The 18911-nt window shown below is 36.5% G+C and overlaps 2 protein-coding genes across 2 annotated transcripts in view; one reads left to right on the top strand and one right to left on the bottom strand.

Moving 5' to 3' along the window:
• Nucleotides 1-18911, bottom strand: part of B4GALT4 (beta-1,4-galactosyltransferase 4) — a 146334-nt gene that overhangs the window by 39088 nt on the left and 88335 nt on the right. The window lies entirely within an intron of this gene.
• The window catches only part of TEX55 (testis expressed 55), a 33450-nt gene continuing 21859 nt past the window's right edge, over nt 7321-18911 (top strand). The window contains exons 1-3 of the mRNA XM_082460062.1: nt 7321-8739; nt 9296-9442; nt 11223-11285. Of these exons, the coding sequence (XP_082316188.1) occupies nt 7492-8739; nt 9296-9442; nt 11223-11285 (1458 nt within the window). The 5' untranslated portion in view covers nt 7321-7491. The remainder of the gene's footprint in view (nt 8740-9295; nt 9443-11222; nt 11286-18911) is intronic.

Here is an 18911-nt window from a genome sequence, read left to right as displayed (position 1 = left end):
TATGATTATTTCAACAGATGCTACAAATTATTTGATAAAATTCAAAAGCCAATTAAAATCTCTTATAAAACAGAAATAGAAACTATATATATATATATATATATATATATATATATATATATATATATATATATTCTTATAAATATCAGAAACCAAAATTAAGCTTTGTATTTAATGGGACATTCTCATTATATTCAGGAATAAAATGAAGACATCTATAATCTTCATAATTATTAAACATTGTTTGGCAGTCTTATTCAATATTAGAAAAGAAACAAATGAGGTAAAAATATTATAAAGGAAGAGGAAAAGTTATCATTACCACTGTCTATTACGAAAAATCAAACTAATCTGAAAATCTGTTCAATCTAATAAGAAAACAAAAAAGATGGCTGTATAAAAGAAACAGAAATTACCTTTCCTACATATTAGCCATTTAGAAAATATATTAGAAACAAATCCAATTCACAGCAATAATAAAACTCATAAACTACATAAGAATAACTTTTTAAACAAATACACTCAACATATAAGAAAAATAAAATCCAAACATTACCAAAGGACATAAAAGATGACCTTAAGAAATTTACATTAAAACATATAAACACTATTATTTACTTGCTGAATGTTAGGCACTGGCCTAAATTCTTTATCAATATTATGTCATTTACTCATCTCAACAACCCCAGTGAGTAGTTGTGTTTATCTTCATTTTACAAGTGAAGATGCTACAGATCACAGAGGACACACCACTTACCTAAGGACACACAGTATTTAAATGGTGAAGACAACATTCAAATCCAGTTTTGCCTGGCTCAAGGCCTGAGCTCTTAGTCACTATGTAATACTAAAGAGATTGAAAATTAAAATGGATGGAGGAACAAATCAGGTAACTTAAATGATTAAGGGGCAGAAGGGAAAGTGTGGGGCAACTGAAGAATGTATGTCCTCCCTGAACTGGTAAACTACTACTCACCAGGCAATTGTTGATATGTGGAACTGTGAGCCCAGTATTGGCAGATTTTCCCATTCTTAAAAAGAAACTGGAGATCTGATGTGGATATACAATGTTCCATTTTCAAAACTTTAAGGGGGAGGGGTGGGGAGTGATGAACATGGCAGAGTAGGTAGCTCTGGGGGCCTGTCCTTCCACTGAAACAATGAAAAAATAAGCAAAAACTGTCAGTCAGCTTTGTCAGGATCCTAGAAAGGTTTTCAGCAACCTAATGAATGCTGAGTCAAGAAAGAGGCACTTACAAAGAGTAGGAAAATATTGCAGCATTTTTACTTGTCCTTGCTCCCAGCTTCTCAACTCAGCAACAGTTTTGAAGATAGCAGCCCATGTTCACAGTGTGGGACCATAGCTCCTGGTTCCAGAGGGAGCAGAACACACCTTGTTCTCAAAGAATTATGTTTGTCTTTTTTTTACTTGTCTGAGGGCTTTTACCTGAAGGACTGACACAAGATGCCTAATGGATAGAATATCAAGACAAAAGATCAGTATGAAAATACAGGACTTGAACAACACTATAAACCAACTAGACCTAACAGATACATAAAGAACATTCTGCCCAAAACAGCAGATACACATTCTTCTCATGGAACATTCTCCAAGATAGACCCTATGTTAGGCCACAGGTCTTAATAAATTTAAAAGATTGAAATCCCAAAAAGTATCTTCTTTGATACCCACCATGGAATGAAGCTAGATATCAGAAGGAAGACTGGAAAATTCACAAATATTTGGAAATTAAACCACAGTTTTAAATAACCAATGGATGAAAAAAAGTGTTACAAGGGAAACGTATACCTTGAGATTATACCTTGAAATGGATGGAAATAAAAGCACAACATACCAAAACTTATGGGATACAGGGAACACAAAGCTCCAGAGGACATTTATAGCTGTAAATGCCTACCTTAAAAAAGAAGATCTCAGTTGACAACCTAACGTTATACCGTAAAGAACTATAAGGAGAAGAGAAAACTAAACCCAAGCTAGAAGATGAAAAGATATTCTATTCTAAAGAATTGATCAGCGATAAATGAAATAGAGTATAGAAAAATAGAATCAACAAAACAAAAAGTTGGTTTGTTGGTTGGTTCCTTGAAAAGATCAACAAAATTGACAAACCTTCAGCTAGACTTACAAAAAATAGAGAAGTAGTAAATAACGTAAGTCATAAATGAAAGTGGGGACATTTCTACCAACTTTATGGAAATAAAAAGGATTGTAAGAGAATACTATGAACAACTGTGTAGCAAAAAAATTAGATAACCCAGATGAAATGGACAAATTCCTAGAAACACACATACTACCAAAACTGACTCAAAAAAAAAACAAACATAGAAAATCTCTATTTTTTTATGTGACCTATAACACATAAAGAGACTGAATCGACAAAAGTAAAAACAACAACAACAACAACTGAACAAACCCAGAAATAGATTACTTCACTGATGAATTCTACCAATCATTTACAGAAAAATTAACACCAATCCTTCTCACACTCTTCCAAAGAATAAGAGAAGGGAACACTTTCTAACTCAGTCTATACACCAGCATTACCCTGATACCAAAGCCAGACAAAGACAACACAAGAAAAAAAGAAAAAAAAAACAACTACAGACTAATATCTCTTATGAATATAGATGCAAAAATCCTCAAGAAAATATTAGTAACTAAATCCAGAAGCATATTAAACGCATCACACTCTACACCCTACTATATACAAAATGGATAAACAGCAATGAACTATAGCATACGGAACTATATTCAATATCTTGTAATAACCTATAATGGAAAAGAATCTGAAAAAGAATAGATAGATATATGTATATGTTTACCTGAACCACTTTGCTGTACACCTGAAACATTGTAAATCAACTATACTTCAATTAAAAAATAAAAAAAGCATCACAGTCAATGACCAAGTAGGATTTATCCCAGGATTGTTTGGGTGGCTCACCATATAAAAATTAATCAATGCTATGCACTACATTAATAGAATAAGAGAAAAAAACACATAATCATCTCAACTGCTGCATAAAAGGCAATTTTAAAAATCCAACACCCTTTCTTGATAAAAACACTCAAAAACAAGGATAATCTGATAAAGGTCTTTGATGAAAACCCCATATCATACTCAGTAATGAAAGCCTTCCCCTTATGATCAGGAATAAGACAAGGATGTTCACTTTCACCACTTCTACTCACCATTGTCCTGGAAATTCTAGTAAGAGTATTAGGCAAGAAAAATAAAATGCATTCAAATTGGAAAAAAAGAATAAAACCATCCCTATTCACAGATGACATGATCTTATACATAGGAAATCCTTTAAAACTCACAAAAAACTATTAAAATAATAAACAAATTCAGCAAAGTTGCAAGATACAAGATCAACCCACAAAAATCAGCTGTATTTCTATACACTACCAATGAACAACCCAAAAAATGAAATTAAGTAAACAATTTCATTTACAATATCATCCAAAAGAATAAAATAGCTAGGAATAAATTAAACCAAGCAGAGGGTGAAAGACTTGTACACTGAAAACTACAAAAGATTGCTGAAAGAAATTAAAGAAGACATAAATAAATGGACAAACATCTCATGCTGATGTATTAGAAGACCTAGTATTCTTAAAACGGCAATACTAACCCAACGCAATCTACAAATTCAATGCATTCTCTATCAGAATTCTAATAAGCTCTTTGCAGAAAAGGAAAAGCCAATCTTAAAATTCATATACAACTTCAAGGGGCCCTAGCAATTCAAAACAATATTGAAAAAGAACAAAGTTGGATAACTCACACTTCCTGATTTCAGAATTTACTATAAAACAATAGGAATCAAAACAGTGTGTTACTGGCATAAAGACAGATAGATAGACTAATGGAATAGAATTGAGAATCTAGAAATAAGCCCTCACATCTATGACTGTAATGGACTAAATAATTATGTCCTCCTCAAATTCACACGTCAAGGCTCTAACCAATACACCCGAAGCCAACAGTAAGAGGCAAGATGTGGTGCAACTTGAATTCTTTTATATATAGCTGGTGAGAGTGCAAATTGGTACTACCATTTTGGACATCTATCTGACAGTATTTACTAAAGCCAAACATGAGCCTATCCTATGATCCAGGAATCCCACACTGGTCTATCCCAAGAGAAATGAGCACTTAGGTCCACCAAAAGACATGTACAAGAAAGTTCTAAATAGTTCCAAGCTACAAACAGTCCAGTGTCAATCAACATCAGAGTTGATAGTCTGTGGTATAATCATACAATGGAATATACCAGAGCAATGAAAAATAACTATATACTGCTATGTGTAAGAATATGGTTTAATCTCAGACATAATGTAGACTAAAAGAGGTCAGAATAAGAATCATATTGTGTGATGTTCCAAAACCAGAAAAACTAAGCTACGGAAACAGAGATCAGGACAGTACTTAACTTTGGGAGGGGTAGTCACTGGGGAGGGACATGAGGGAACCTGCTGGAATGTTGGAAATATTCTATATTTTGATCTGGGCAATGTATACACAGATGTATATGTGTGTAAAACTTCATCAAGCTGCACACTTAACTTTGTGCACTTAACTCTATGTAAGAAAAAAAGAAATACACACATACTGAAAAGTACTAAAAGAAAATATAAGTGGGGAATATTTGTATAATCGTAAGTGATAACAAAGGTCTTCTTAAACATGACCCCAAAGAAAAAAACTAGAAAGGGAAAAATAAACTTAACTTCATAAACCAAAAAATATAAAACTACATGGCAAACAAGCCAGAAAACTTTATTTGCAAAGTTTTATATAGTCTTCATATAGCAAAGAATTAAGTATTTTAATAGGTAAGAAGCTCTTACAAATCAATAAGGAAAAGACAAAGGCAAGACTAGGAAATTTACAAAAAAAGAAATCCAAAGTCATTAAACATATTTTAAAAAATACAAAGTAAAACAAAATACTACTTTTCACTTATCAGATAGGCAAAAATGAAAAATATATACAGAATTGGACTTGGTATAGGGAAATAGCATTCTCATATATTACTGGTGGAGCTAGAGATTGTCCCAGCTTTTCTGGAAGGCATTTTTAAATATAGTACTTTCAAAACACCAAAATGAGCACACGTCCTTAACCAAGCAATTCCACAACAGAAAATTTATCTTAAGGAAAAAATATGACAAACTTGTAAAATGTTTGTACAATGATGGTCAATGCAGCACTGTTAAAAGCAACAAACTAAATTCATATAATAAATTATATATATATTTTTAAAATAGCTATTCTTTACGAAGCACATATGAGCTAATTATATTTGTTATCTCATTTAGTTTTCACAAGGATTCTGAGAACTATTATATTATTCCCATTTTCATCTGCAGATGAGAAAATCGAAGCTCAGAAAAATAATGAGATTTGCTCAAACTCAACAATCTAATAAGTGGCAGAAACGGAATTAAAACAAATTGGTCTAACTCCAAAAGCCAATGCTCTTTAATTTAGATTACATTTCTTGACATGGAAGAACATTTAAACCATAGCATTAAATGAAAATGTAGTTTATAGAACAGTTACATGGTTTGATTCCATTTTGTAAAATATACACATACCTATAGATATTAGATGTATAGATTTGCATGGGAAAAATTTTAGAAGGGTATACATGAAAATGTTAATAAAGGTTATCCCTGGGGTGTTTGGGGAATTTTTTTTAATTTATGCTTGTTTTTCTTACTTTTCTACAATAATTACATTTTATTTATAAATGGAAAAACAAATCTACAAAACCAATGCCCCTTTGAAGTTGCAAACCATAGACCATCACCTATTTTACTTCAAACGTAGCATCCATTTGCTTCACACATTTTTAGATAAATAAATAAGGCAAATCTTTAATTTATTTATATCCGACAAACTCGTCTTGAGCACCAAATATGTTCTAGGTACTGTTAGGTAAATGATTTTATTTCAGTGCATCTAAATTCTCCTGCTGCTCCTAAGTATGGCACCAAAGGTACACACTCTCCCTCTCACTCCTTAATTACTATTATTTGCATTTGGATTTGAAGTCTTATCTCTAATTATTGAATGCAATTAAACCCATAAGAAAAGAATATCTGGCATTATACTACCAATCCTTGGCCTGCCTCACCACCTCTGTACTACCCTGCTCCTGAGAGTAGAAAGCGTGCTGGCCTGAAGAGGATTCTTAAGGTTTGTTTCAAATACGGAGGGGCAAATCTCAAAACATTGTACCCCACTGGCCACCACCATCAAGTGCAAATTCCTCACCCGTTCAGTATTCCTTCTCCTGTCTCTCCCCCACCTGCCTTACTCCTTTTCTTTCTGGAACTCTGGCTCCTAACCCTAACCCTCCCTTCTGCTATAAGACCATTGGATGGGGTGATTTTAGAACCCATTGTCACTGGATCTCCTCTCCTCTCTCCAGCCCTCCAACCATAGATGACTAATTCAGCAAGAAAACACTTGGAGCTTGAGTTTCCACAGTCAGGACAGCTCTTCCCAGAGAAGATGGAAAACAGCTGCTCACCTGTCCCGTGAGACAGAGAAGAAGATGCTCCTGCAGCAATGAACTGCCAAGGGGTGTGTCGGGGTGAGAGTGAGGAGGAGGGCAAAATTCTGCTCTCTGCACTCTTACTGTGAAGAAAGAAAGATAACGTTTGACTTTGGTAATGTGAGTGTGAGAAGGACTAAAGCCTTCCTGGTACCACTGAAAACAGTACGGGCACTCTTTGTAAAGGCTGGCTTTTAAAAGTTTTTGTTTTGTTTTGTTTTGTTTTTAATTAAAAGAAAAACCACAGAATGTGTCCACATCACCCCAATACTGATTAGAGTCTAAAGAAAAATAACATTTAGCAGGACCATTTACTAGCACATGCCCAGCAGTAATATCATACTCTGAGATACAACTGTGGTTATACAAAAGACAGTAGCCGATGAAACGTGGATTTGGTTGATGGCAACAGTAACCTCTGTTCAGGTCTGCCGCCCTCGTGTGGTTGGACGCGTGTTCATCGCTAACATTTTGTTGGTTCGAGTGATACCTGCTGGATCCTATTTCACACACACAGCTGTGGACCTCCGTAAGAAAACGGGGAGGGGACCGCTCTAAGGCACCGATTCACAGAGCCCTGAGGCCCGGTCACTGGGCGGTGGCGACGCCAGCCTGCGGGCATCACCACTTCTTGGGAGAGGGTGTCCGCCCCTGCACTCGCATCCACGCTGGGCGCCCGAAGGCATCCCCTCCCCAGGCAGCGGCGGGGCTCCCCCGCTCACCTCCCGGCATCCACCGGCATCCGCCCGCGCGCTCGGAAGAGCTGGAGCTCGGAGGTCCAAACAAAGCCCGCGGGTATTGTTGTCTCGTGCGCTCCGAAGGTCGCCTAGACTACCCGGCCCGGCCCCACCCACAGCGTCTGGCAATCTAGACCAGTCTGGTACCAGGCAGAAAATGGAAGAGCCTCCAGAAGGGGCTCCGGCGGAATCATCGGAAAACCAAAGTACAGCCAAGTCCCCAAATGACAGCCACACAGACAGCCAGGAAGACAACAGGCAGAACCAGGATGAAGTGGAAGCAGATGACCGGACTGATCACAGAGCAGCTGACCAGGCTGCCCAGATAGTGTCCGGCCTGGCTGAACCCAACGTAGTTAATCAAGCTGACCACAAAGCATATGAATCCATGGGAGAAAGAACATCTGATCAGGCTGACCTCAGAGCATCCAACCGTGCTAATGTCGCCGATCGTAGAGCATCCGATCAGGTTAACCGAAGCATGTCAGAACAGATGGACAGCAAGGCATCTAGCCAAGCTGGGGGTGTGGAGTCTGAACAGACTGACAGCCAGATGTCTGCTCTGCCTGAACAAGGTACTTCTGAACAGACTGAACGAAGGGCTTCTGAGCAGATTGACCACAGAATGTCCAGCCTGGCTGAGAGAAGAGCTTCTGAAGAGATTGACCGTAAACCATCTGTCCCATCTTTACAAAGAGCCTCTGAACAGAGTGACCACAGAATGTCCAGCCTGGCTGAGAGAAGAGCTTCTGAACAGATTGACCGTAAACCATCTGTCCCATCTTTACAAAGACCCTCTGAGCAGAGTGATCACGGAATGTCCCGCCCGGCTGACCAAAGAACTTCTCAACAGATTGACAGTAGATTGTCCGTCCTGGTTGAGCGAAAAACTTCTGAACAGATTGATCATAGATTGTCTGACCAAGTTGACCACAGAACATCTGTAAAGACGCACCGCAAAGTGTATGACCAAGCTACTAAACCAGCTGAACACCAGGCTGCTGACCCTGACAAGGCTGGCAGTGAATCTGACCAGGTTGACGACTTAGTGGAAGAAGAGGATGATTACACAGAAGACAACCTGTTTGACTATGGAGAACGTAGCCGTTCTGATGATAGATTATTCGACCAGCTTGGCTACAGCAAGGAAGACAAAGAGGCCGACTTCAGAGTACAACCCTGCAAATTTGAGCCTGGCCAGACAGATGGCAGCATATCCAAGGCTTCCCTTGAAACTGAAACGGAAAGTGTAGCTGATCTGCAAGCATTCATCCCATTTGATCACAGATTGACCAGTACTTTCCAAACAAAAGACCAAGCCTACTCCCAAAGATTTCCCTCCATCTCATCCAAATTGGACTATATCATCAGTCAAGAAAAAACTCAACCCGTGGAAACCAAGCCTGTAGGTTAAAGGGGCATTTGATACCCACCTGGGGGGTTGGAGGTTAAGCCAGGGGCCTGGCAGAATGCAGGAAGAGGGCACAGGTTGTGGTATGTGTGACCCATAGGATTCAGGAAGGGCAGGAGAAGGGTGGGAAATAAAGAGATGGATTGCCTTCTCTGCTACACTAAGTAAGGCCATTCAGGAAGGATCAACGTACCTGGATTCAGGAGACCTGGGTTTCAAGTCCTGGTTCTGCTGCTAACACTGGGACACTAAGTCATTCCCCCTCTGGGCTTCTACCAAAGGAAAGGAATTTGGAGTCAGTTGGAAATCTCTGTGAAGGGAAAAGTATTTGAAGTAGATTGGAGATGTCTAAGGTACCTCCCAGGACTTAAGGTGCATTACATTGCCTGGAGAATCAGCCAGGTCTCTCATAATAATGTCTTCGCTCTTAATTCCTGGTGTTCAGATCCCATCAATACCAGATTCCACTGATAACAGCAACAATAGCAACAAAACTTCCTGGGGCTTTTCAATTCATTAAAGACTCTCTTGGGGGATATTTCCATTTTAGGCTGATATTTCAGAATACCAGGAAAGAAGGAGTTTTCAGGCATACAATCAACCTTCTAAGAAGCGGTTCCCTCCTATAGTATATGAAGATCCTTATCAAGTTTCACTGCAATACATGGAGAAACACCACATTCTGCAAATATTCCAGGTAAACCTCTCAACCTCTTTTTTAATTGTGAGTTTTAAAGTAATTATAATGTAAACGACAAACTTTGACCTGGCTTATAAGAGGTACAAGAAAGGGCGTTTGCTATAAAAGGGATATAATCTTAATGAGGAGTCAGTAAGTGCATTAAGACGTATTAACCAAAAGTAGTAAATGATAAACACCAATTGAATAATTCGTACCATGATATGAAGCCCTTCAGAGGAATTAGAGATCTGATAGGTTGGTTGCTAGGGAAAAAATTTGGCCCAGGGTTAAAGTTTGAACCAGACTAGGAAGGAAGGACAAAATAATGGCAATTGAAAAGGAGAGAAAAAGACTTTCCAGGCAGGAGTATAATACTTTCAAAAGATGACCAACCTGTGACCATCTAAGAAACCACATTCTTCAGGAGAAAAATGACATAGTTAAAAGTTGCTTCTAATTCTAGAAATTATAAATTTTATTGACCTCAGGATATGGGGCTGGAATGTTCTTTAAAGTATGACATTCCTTGGCTGATACAGAATTATAAAATATTATCACGTTTATAAAGTTTTTGCTGTTTTGTGGGTTGTTTTTGTTTCTGTTCTCCTGACATGTGTATTTTTATGTTAATATTACAATGCAGCAAGGTATATATACATATATAATGACATATATACATGAAGTAACTTTGTGGTTAGAAAGTTGTAAGTCAGAATGGCCCACCCCAAATGAAAGCATTTAAACTGGAAGAATTTAAGTTTAAAGAAGTAGGAAATAGAGGAAAGTGCACAAATTTTAAAATCTGTTAGCCCAGGGCTCCAAGCTAACTTTGTCCCTTCTCATCTTTGTGATTTGGAGGAAATTACGTAACTTCTGTGAATCTCAGTTTCCTCATAAAATAGAAATAAGTGATATTTGCTTTATTAACACTGCTGTATGCCTTTTCTTTCTTTAAAATGTCATTTTGTGGGAGAATGCTAATGGCTGGATTTTCTGGCTTTAACCAAAGAAATACTAATTATTAAACTCAAGGATGAAAGCTGTAGAAAGTAGAATTCTAATCGTTCTGTAAGTAATTTTCTTTATCTGTCAAGAAAAAACAATGCTTATGCATTGAACATTGTTATCAGAAAAATTAGTTATAAATATGTGTTCAGTAGAAACATATATGAAATAATTAATTAGCGTGGGTACATTAAACAGACCAGAATATTTTATACCAGAAATTTGCCCTATTGTTATTCCCTGCAAGTGAGAATTCTGCTTGCTTTATTATAATTTTTTGAGTTATTCAACAACAGCAAAACGTATGGAAGTGGGTCTCTGAAGTTTTTTTATATTCTTTCTCATTTATTATTACACATGCTGAACATCATTTTCACCTTTTAGAATCAAATGCCTTAGAAGGAAGTTTCTATGTAAAAATCATACAGTGTTTTAAAATTTTTATTCAAAACTTTTTCTTTGACTGTTCTTCAAAGCAAATAATTTATTGATTTCTCAGTCTAGCAAAATCACAATTCTCAAAATCTTTCTCCAAAACTCTTTGATCTTAGAAACTAGAAAAATATACATTGCTATTTATTCCTAAATTTTTAATCCCTCCACATTTTACCTTAATTTGCCCAAACTTATCAGCAGTAAGAAAGTAATTTGTCACTATGTAGAGATATACGAATTTCTTTAAAATGCTATGGTACATGTTAGGTTAATGTAAAAGATTGCTTCAGGTATAACCTGACCATATAGCTTTGGTTCAGAACCATAATGTGATGCCTTTCTCTCTCTCTTTCAGCATATCACTGAAAACCTAGTCTATGAAAAGCCAGAGGACCCCCTGAGTTTTATGCTGTGCCAGGTATGGAATAGGAAAAAAAGAACAAGCTTGTTATTCCGTTCATTATAAAATATAGCACACATACAAGTGTACAAAACATATACAGCTCAGTGAATTATCATGACGTGAGCACATCTGGAACTACCATTCAAGTTAAAAAAAAATTAAAACATTGCCAGCATCCGAGAAGCCTCCTTTCTTTTCTTCACGGTTATCACTCCACACAAAGGGACTGTTATTCTGAATTTTACAATAATGACATTCTGACTTTTCTTTATAATTCTACCATGAAACATGAATCATGAAACACTTTGGTTTAGACTTGTCAGCTTTTTTTTAAATTTATTTTTTAATTTCTTTTTTTTTTTTTTTTTTTGGTGGTTAAGAGCACGACTTCTAGAGCCAAAACGCTTTACTTTTGAGACTTTAAAAATGTTTTTTTAATTTTTTATGCAATTTTAAAAGGCTACTTTCCATCTACACTTATTACAAAATATTGGCTCTGCTCCCCATGTTGTACAATACATCCCTGAGCCTGTCTTACACCCAGTAGTTTGCCCCCCCACCACTGGTAACCACTAGCTTGTTCTCTATATCTGTGTAGGCTTGTCAACCTTTTAAACTTTATATAAAGGGAACCATGTAGAAGGGACTCGTTGGTTCATTCTTCTTCTCAAAACTATGTCTGTGAGATTAATCCGTGCTGTTGTGTGTGGCTGTAGTTCATTCGTTTTCATTGCTGTATAGTACTCACTGTATGAAATGCCACAATTTATCCGTTCTGTGATAGATGTGGACCTTCAGGTTGTTTCCAGCTTGGAGCTATTACAAAAATTTTTCCTAGGAACTTTCATGTGCATGTCTCTTGGTGCACATATACACACATTTCTCTTGGGTACATACCCACAAGAGAGAATGCTGGATTGTAAGGTATGTGTTTGATCAGCTCTAGTAGAGTATTTCAAACAATTTTCCAAAGCAATTGTACCAATTTACACTCCCAATAGCAGTGTATTTTAGAGTTCCAGTTGTCTTACATCCTTTTCACTTACACCCAACACTTAGTAGTATCAGTATTTTCAGCATTAGCCTTTTTAATGGATGAACAGTAATAAATCATGGCAGGTTCAACTTGTGTTTCCTGAGTACTGAAGCAGTTGCATACCTTTTCATTTGTTTATTGGCCATTTGGAAATACTTCTTTTCTATTGTATTGTTCGTCTTTTTCTAATCATTTGTAACAGTTTTCTATATATTCTGCTTATGAACTCTTTGTTGCAGGTATCTTCTCCCACTCTCTGCCTTCTATTTTATCTCTTAAAGGTATCTTTTGATGAACAGGAATTCTGAATTTTCACATAGTCAAATTTAGTAATCTTATGACTTCTGGTGTACTATTTTAGAAGTCTCTCCTTAGCCCAAGCTCCTCATCTTAGTCCCTGTATTATCTTGTAGAAGTTTGTTTATGGGTTTTTTTTGGCGGGGGAGGGAGCATTTGGTTTTATTTTGTTTTTAAATTTTGTTTGTTTTTTGCCTTTTACATTTATATCCAATCAATCTGGAATTGATTTTGTGTAGGATGTGAGGTGGGGTCAAGTTTTATTTTCTTCCAAACAGACATCCAATTGACCAAGCACCTTATATGAAAAGACAGTACTTTCCGCACTGCTTTTTATTTGATTCCTATAGTATATTTGTTGATCCTTGCTCCACTACAAGAATCTCTTAATTAGAATGCCTCATGATAAGTCTTAGTATCTATCAGAGCAAGTCCACACATCTTATTCTTCTTTTAAAATATCTTGGATGTTTTTAGGTCTGTGAATTTCCATTTCAGCATTTAGAATTATTTGTCAGGTTACACACACACACACACACACACACACACACACACACACACACTAGCAAACGCTGATGGGATTTTGGGGGGATTGCATTGGCTCTGTTGATCAATTTGGGGAGAAGTACCAGCTTGAAACAAACTTTATCCTCTCCATCTATCTAGGTCTTTAATTTCTTCCAGTATAGTTATTATTTGCATAAAGGTTTTACATATCTTTTTTTTTAATTTATTTATTTGATTTTTGTCTGTGTTGGGTTTTCGTTGTTGCACGCGGGCTTTTTCTAGTTGCGGCGAGCGGGGGCTACTCTTCGTTGCGGTGCGCAGGCTTCTCATCGCGGTGGCTTCTCTTGTTGCGGAGCACGGGCTCTAGGCGCACAGGCTTCAGTAGTTGTGGCACGCAGGCTCAGTAGCTGTGGCACACAGGCTTAGTTGCTCTGCGGCATATGGGATCTTCCGGGACCAGGGCTCGAACCTGTGTGGCCTACATTGGCAGGCGGATTCTTAACCACTGCGCCACCAGGGAAGTCCAAGGTTTTACATATCTTTTGATAGGCATATCCATAGGTATTTTATCATTTTGATGCTATTATAAGTAGAAACTTCTAAAATTTCAGGTTCTAATTTCTGACATATAGAAATACAGCTCATTTTTGTTGATCTCATATGCAGCAACCTTATTAAACTCAACTTATTATAATCATGCATTTGTAGATACTTTGGGTATTCCTATATATACAATCATATCATTTACAAATAGTGACAGTTTTATTTGACCTTTCCAATCCTTATCCTTTTCTTTCTTTTTGTCTTATTGCATGTATTATTTATCTTCTCTTTGCCCCTTCAGATCTACCTTCCTCTCTTCTTTACCCTGCAGAGAAGCTAATCTATATGGACTAGATCAATAGGCTCTTATTCCTTCTGACTTCCAGTTGGGTTAAGCCAGTAGGAAACCATGGAGAAAGACTGGAAGGAGGAAAGAGGGTGAAGTTAGATTTATTCCCCTGTCCTTTTCCCCACAGTCTGTCTGTCCTGAGTTGTCTGGAAATCACTGCTTCTCTTAAGGTATCTTACATTACATAACTCTTTGCTTCTGAATTATAGTAATGTTCCCTCCTCTTGACCTTCAGTCCTAAAGTTAGTTCAGTTTTTACTAGCTTTGGATTATTGCATTATCTCCTGTGAATACCTTATGCCTAATTATTTTTAAATAGTCCCTTTTTGAATAAACTGTCTTTGAATTTCTGTATTTTTAAAGTGCTGTTCCTGTTGGAACACTGATATAGAACAGTGGTTACGGATCTCCAGTAGAACTAATGTTGAATAGAAATAGCTACAGTATCTGCCTGCTAATGCAGGGGACACCGGTTCGAGCCCTGGTCTGGGAAGATCCCACATGCCGCGGAGCAACTAGGCCCGTGAGCCACAACTACTGAGCCTGCGTGTCTGGAGCTTGTGCTCCACAACAAGAGAGGCCACGATAGTGAGAGGCCCACGCACCGCGATGAAGAGTGGCCCCCGCTTGCCGCAACTAGAGAAAGCCCTCGCACAGAAACGGAGACCCAACACAGCCAAAAATAAATAAATAAAAATAAATTAAAAAAAAAAAAGAAATAGCTACAGTGGTTCACATTGCTGGCTCTCAGTCTTAAAAAAAAAAAAAAAGAACAAAAGTTCCCTATTTAACCATTAACTATGGTGTTTATTGTGTTTTATAGATACTACTAATCATATTAGAGCAATTCCCTTATAGTCTGTTTTCTGAGAGTTTTTATCATGAATTATTAAATTTTATCAAATTATTTTTCTATATCTATTGAGATGATTGTATGATTTTTCTCCCTTCTGATGTTAATGTGGTGAAATATATTTATTTGCATTTTTAAAACTTTTCAAGCACACATACAGAAAATTACAGAGATCAAAACTGTACAACTTGACTATCACTAATTAAATAGAGCTATGAAACCACCAAAAGATTGAAAGTTACCAGCTCCTCAGAATACCACATGGTACCTGTTTCCAATCACTACCCTTTCTATTCCAGAAAATAACCACTATTCTGACTTTTAGTTTGACTTTTTTTAGATTTTGTATAAATGGAATCAGATCACTGTACTATTTGGGGGCTGGCTTATTTTGAGCAGCAGTATGTTTGTGAGATTCTTTCATCTTGTGCATATTATTCATTCCTTTTCATTTCTGTATTCTCTATTATGAGTTAGACATTTGGTTGTTTCCAGTTTTTTGGTTGTTATGAATAATGCTGCAGTGAACATTCACGTACTTGTCTCTTGGTGCACAAGTGCATGCATTTCTACTGGGTTCAGACCTAGAAATGTAATTGCTAAGTCACAGGTTATTGACATAAGTTCAGCTTTAAAAGATTGCTGCCCCAAAGTTTTCCAAAGTACTCACACCAGTTTACACTCCTACTTAAAGTGGTATTGTTGTAGTTTTCTTCATGTTTCTTGTGTTGTGGTGCTTTGAACTTCTAAGAACTGTGGGCTTACAGTATTCAGCATATTTGGAAATTTGTTAGCCACTATTTCTTCAAACATTTTTTTATCCCAGCCCTCTCCTCTGGGAGCTCCAATTACACATATATTGGGACAGCTGAAGTTGTCTCAACTCCCTGATGCTCTGTTAATGTTTTTTAATTCTTTTTTTCCCCTCTATATCATTTTGGATATTTTCTATTGCTATGTCTTCAAGTTTACTGATCTTTTCTTCTGCAATGTCTACAGTACCATTAATAATAAAGTGCCAGTGTATTTTTCATTACATACATTATAATTTTTGTAGTTTTCACCCCCAGTTTATTTGTGTCTTTTCTATAGTGTCAGTATCTTTACTTAACTTTTTTGAACTTAAGAGAATATAGTTATAATAACTTTTTGCTGCTTGTTTTTATGCCTGGTAATTTTTTAATTGTGATATAATTGACATATAACATTGTAATAGTTAGGTGTATGCCTGGTAATTTTTGATTGGTGCAAGATATTATGAATTTTACCTTAGTAGGTGCTGGATTTTTTTGTATTCATGTATATTCTTGGGCTATATTTCAGGACCCAGCTAATTTACTTGGAAACAATCTGATCTTTTCCAATTTTGCTTTAAGATTTTTTTAGAGTGAAACAGAGCAGTGTTCATCTAGGGCTAAGTATTCCCCACTACTGAGGCAAAATCCTTCTGAGTACTCTACCCAGTGCCCCGTGAATCACAAGGTTTTCCAGTTTGACTGGTGATAATAGGCAGTATTCCTGGCTTGGTTCTTTCCATGGCCTCAGGTAGTTTCCTCACACACATGTACTGATCTATACACAGGGGATTACCTGAAGGGGACCTTCTGCAGATTTCCAGAGTTCTTTCTGTGCAGTTCTCTCCTCTCTGGCACTCTGTCCTGTGAACTATAGCTGCCTTGCTTTCCCCAGGATCTCAGCTCCATCTCTTCAACTCAGAGGTCTGCAGGGTTCCTCTCAGGTTCACTTTCCCTACTCTGAGGCTAGGAAATTTTCTGAAGACAGTAGGGTAGAGCAATCATAAGGCTCACTTCATTTCTTTCCTGACTTTCACAGAGCACTGTCCTTTGTTGCCTGATATCTTGAAAACCATTGTTTCTTATATGTTGTCCATTTTTAGTTGTTTCAAACAAGAGGGAAATCTGATTTTAGAGGAAATAGAAGTTCCAGACCCTTGTGTTTTAATGTTTTTCATCTGTTTTGAAATTTTTTCAGCTAGCATTTTTTCAAATATTGCTTCTATCCCTTTTTTTCCTCTCTCTTCTCCTTCAAGTGACAGAATATTTGCTGGAGATTCCTTGTATGTTATTTATTTCTCAAAATTTTCTTCAACTATCGAACATTTCAAACATACACAAAAATAGAGAATAGTATATTTACTCTCCATGTGCTCATTATTCCTATTTAATAACTATTACCACAAGCCTATCTTATTTGATATATACCTTACCCCCTTTCCTCCCCCCCAGATTATCTTGAAGTAAATCCTAGTCATAATATAATGTCATTTGTAAATATTTCAGTACATATCTATAAAATATAAGGACTTTAAAATCTAATCATGGGGCTTCCCTGGTGGTAAAATGGTTAAGAATCCACCTGCCAATGCAGGGGACACGGTTTCGAGCCCTGGTCTGGGAAGATCCCACATGCCATGGAACAGCTAAGCCCGTGTGCCACAACTGCTGAAGCCCACGCACCTAGACTCCATGCTCCACAGCAAGAGAGGCCACTGCAATGAGAAGTCCGCTCACTGCAGCGAGGAGTGGCCCCCGCTCGCCACAACTAGAGAAAGCCTGCGCGCAGCAACCAAGACTCAACACAGCCAAAAATAAATTAATTAATTTTTAAAAAGCTAATCACAATACTATTATCACCTAAAATATTTTCAGTGATCCCTTAATATCAAATAACAAGTCACTGTCTGTATTTCACCAATTGTCTACTTTTTGTTGTTCTAACTCCATCAGAACAAGGTCCATAAATTTTGACTGATTGATAAATGTCCTTGATCTAATATGTATATATATATTAGATCCAGGACATTATAAAGGTTATATAAAGATTCACCCTTCATTTCTCTCTCTATATATATATTTTACAGTATTTTTTATTGAAGTAACCAGATTATTTGTACTAAAGAGTTTCCTAGTCTGGATTTTGCTGATTATTTTCTAATGATGTCACTTATCATGTTCTTCGGAACCCTATATTTTCTGTAAATTGCTGATTATAGTTATATCTAATGTTTTCTTTAAATTCAGGTTCAATTTTTTTTGTCTTATAAAGACTACACCATAATGTTCTTGTCTATCTCCATAAGTCGGTGCATAATGATCCAGCCATTGATGATCTTTTTGCTGTAAGAAGTTATTGATGATCATTGCTTGACCCATTAATTCAATAGAGATTGAAAAATGGTGATGTTCTAATTTTATCATTCTTTTTTCATTTATTGGTCATAATACATCTCATCAACTATTTTGTTGCCCTAAGACACAGATTACATAGGAAAACAGAGAAAATACTTAACTATTTCTCTTTATTTACCAGTTTTCAGAATAAAAATCTTTCATAGAATTGTCTAAAGGTAACCCATGTTTTTAGTATTATTATCAACTCATAGACTTAAATGTGTTTTGTGTATTTCAATCCCTTGCAGTTATTATTCTTGATGATGCTCAAATGTTACTGTTTGAAGCCAATGGGAACATTCTGAGGATGACTCCTAGCACTTTTAACACTCCTCGTAATCTTGGATCTCTTCATTGCTTTGTGCTATAGCAAGATGTTCTAGAAAGAAACTTATACTTTTCCTGCCCCAAATCTGAAAGCAGCCATTTCTTCTCATCAAATCTTGATCTGTCAGCCTTTCTTATTTTAGCCATTACACTAATATCTTATTGTAGCTTTAATGTGCCTTTCCCTAGCAGAAATATTGAACAGCTTTTCATGTACTTTTTGGCCATTTATATATTTCCTCTTGTGAACTGTACGTGCAAATCTTCAATCCATTTTTAAATTAGGTTGTTGTTTTCTTATTATTGAACTATAACAGTTTTTATATATTCTGGATATGCCAGTCTGTTATCAGATAAGTGTATGGCAAATATTTTCTCTCATTGTGTAGCTTTCCTTTGATTTTTCTTTACAGTGTCTTTCAAAGAGCAAACATTTTTAGTTTTCATAAAATATGATTCATCAATCTTTCCTTTTAGAGTTTTTACTTTTTGAGTGCTATCTAAGAAATCTTTACCTAATCCAAATTTCAAAGATACT

The sequence above is a fragment of the Balaenoptera physalus genome (assembly GCF_965194825.1).
Source record: "Balaenoptera physalus genome assembly, chromosome: 4".
Classification (NCBI taxonomy): Eukaryota; Metazoa; Chordata; class Mammalia; order Artiodactyla; family Balaenopteridae; genus Balaenoptera; species Balaenoptera physalus.
This window is presented reverse-complemented; position numbering and strand designations above follow the sequence as displayed.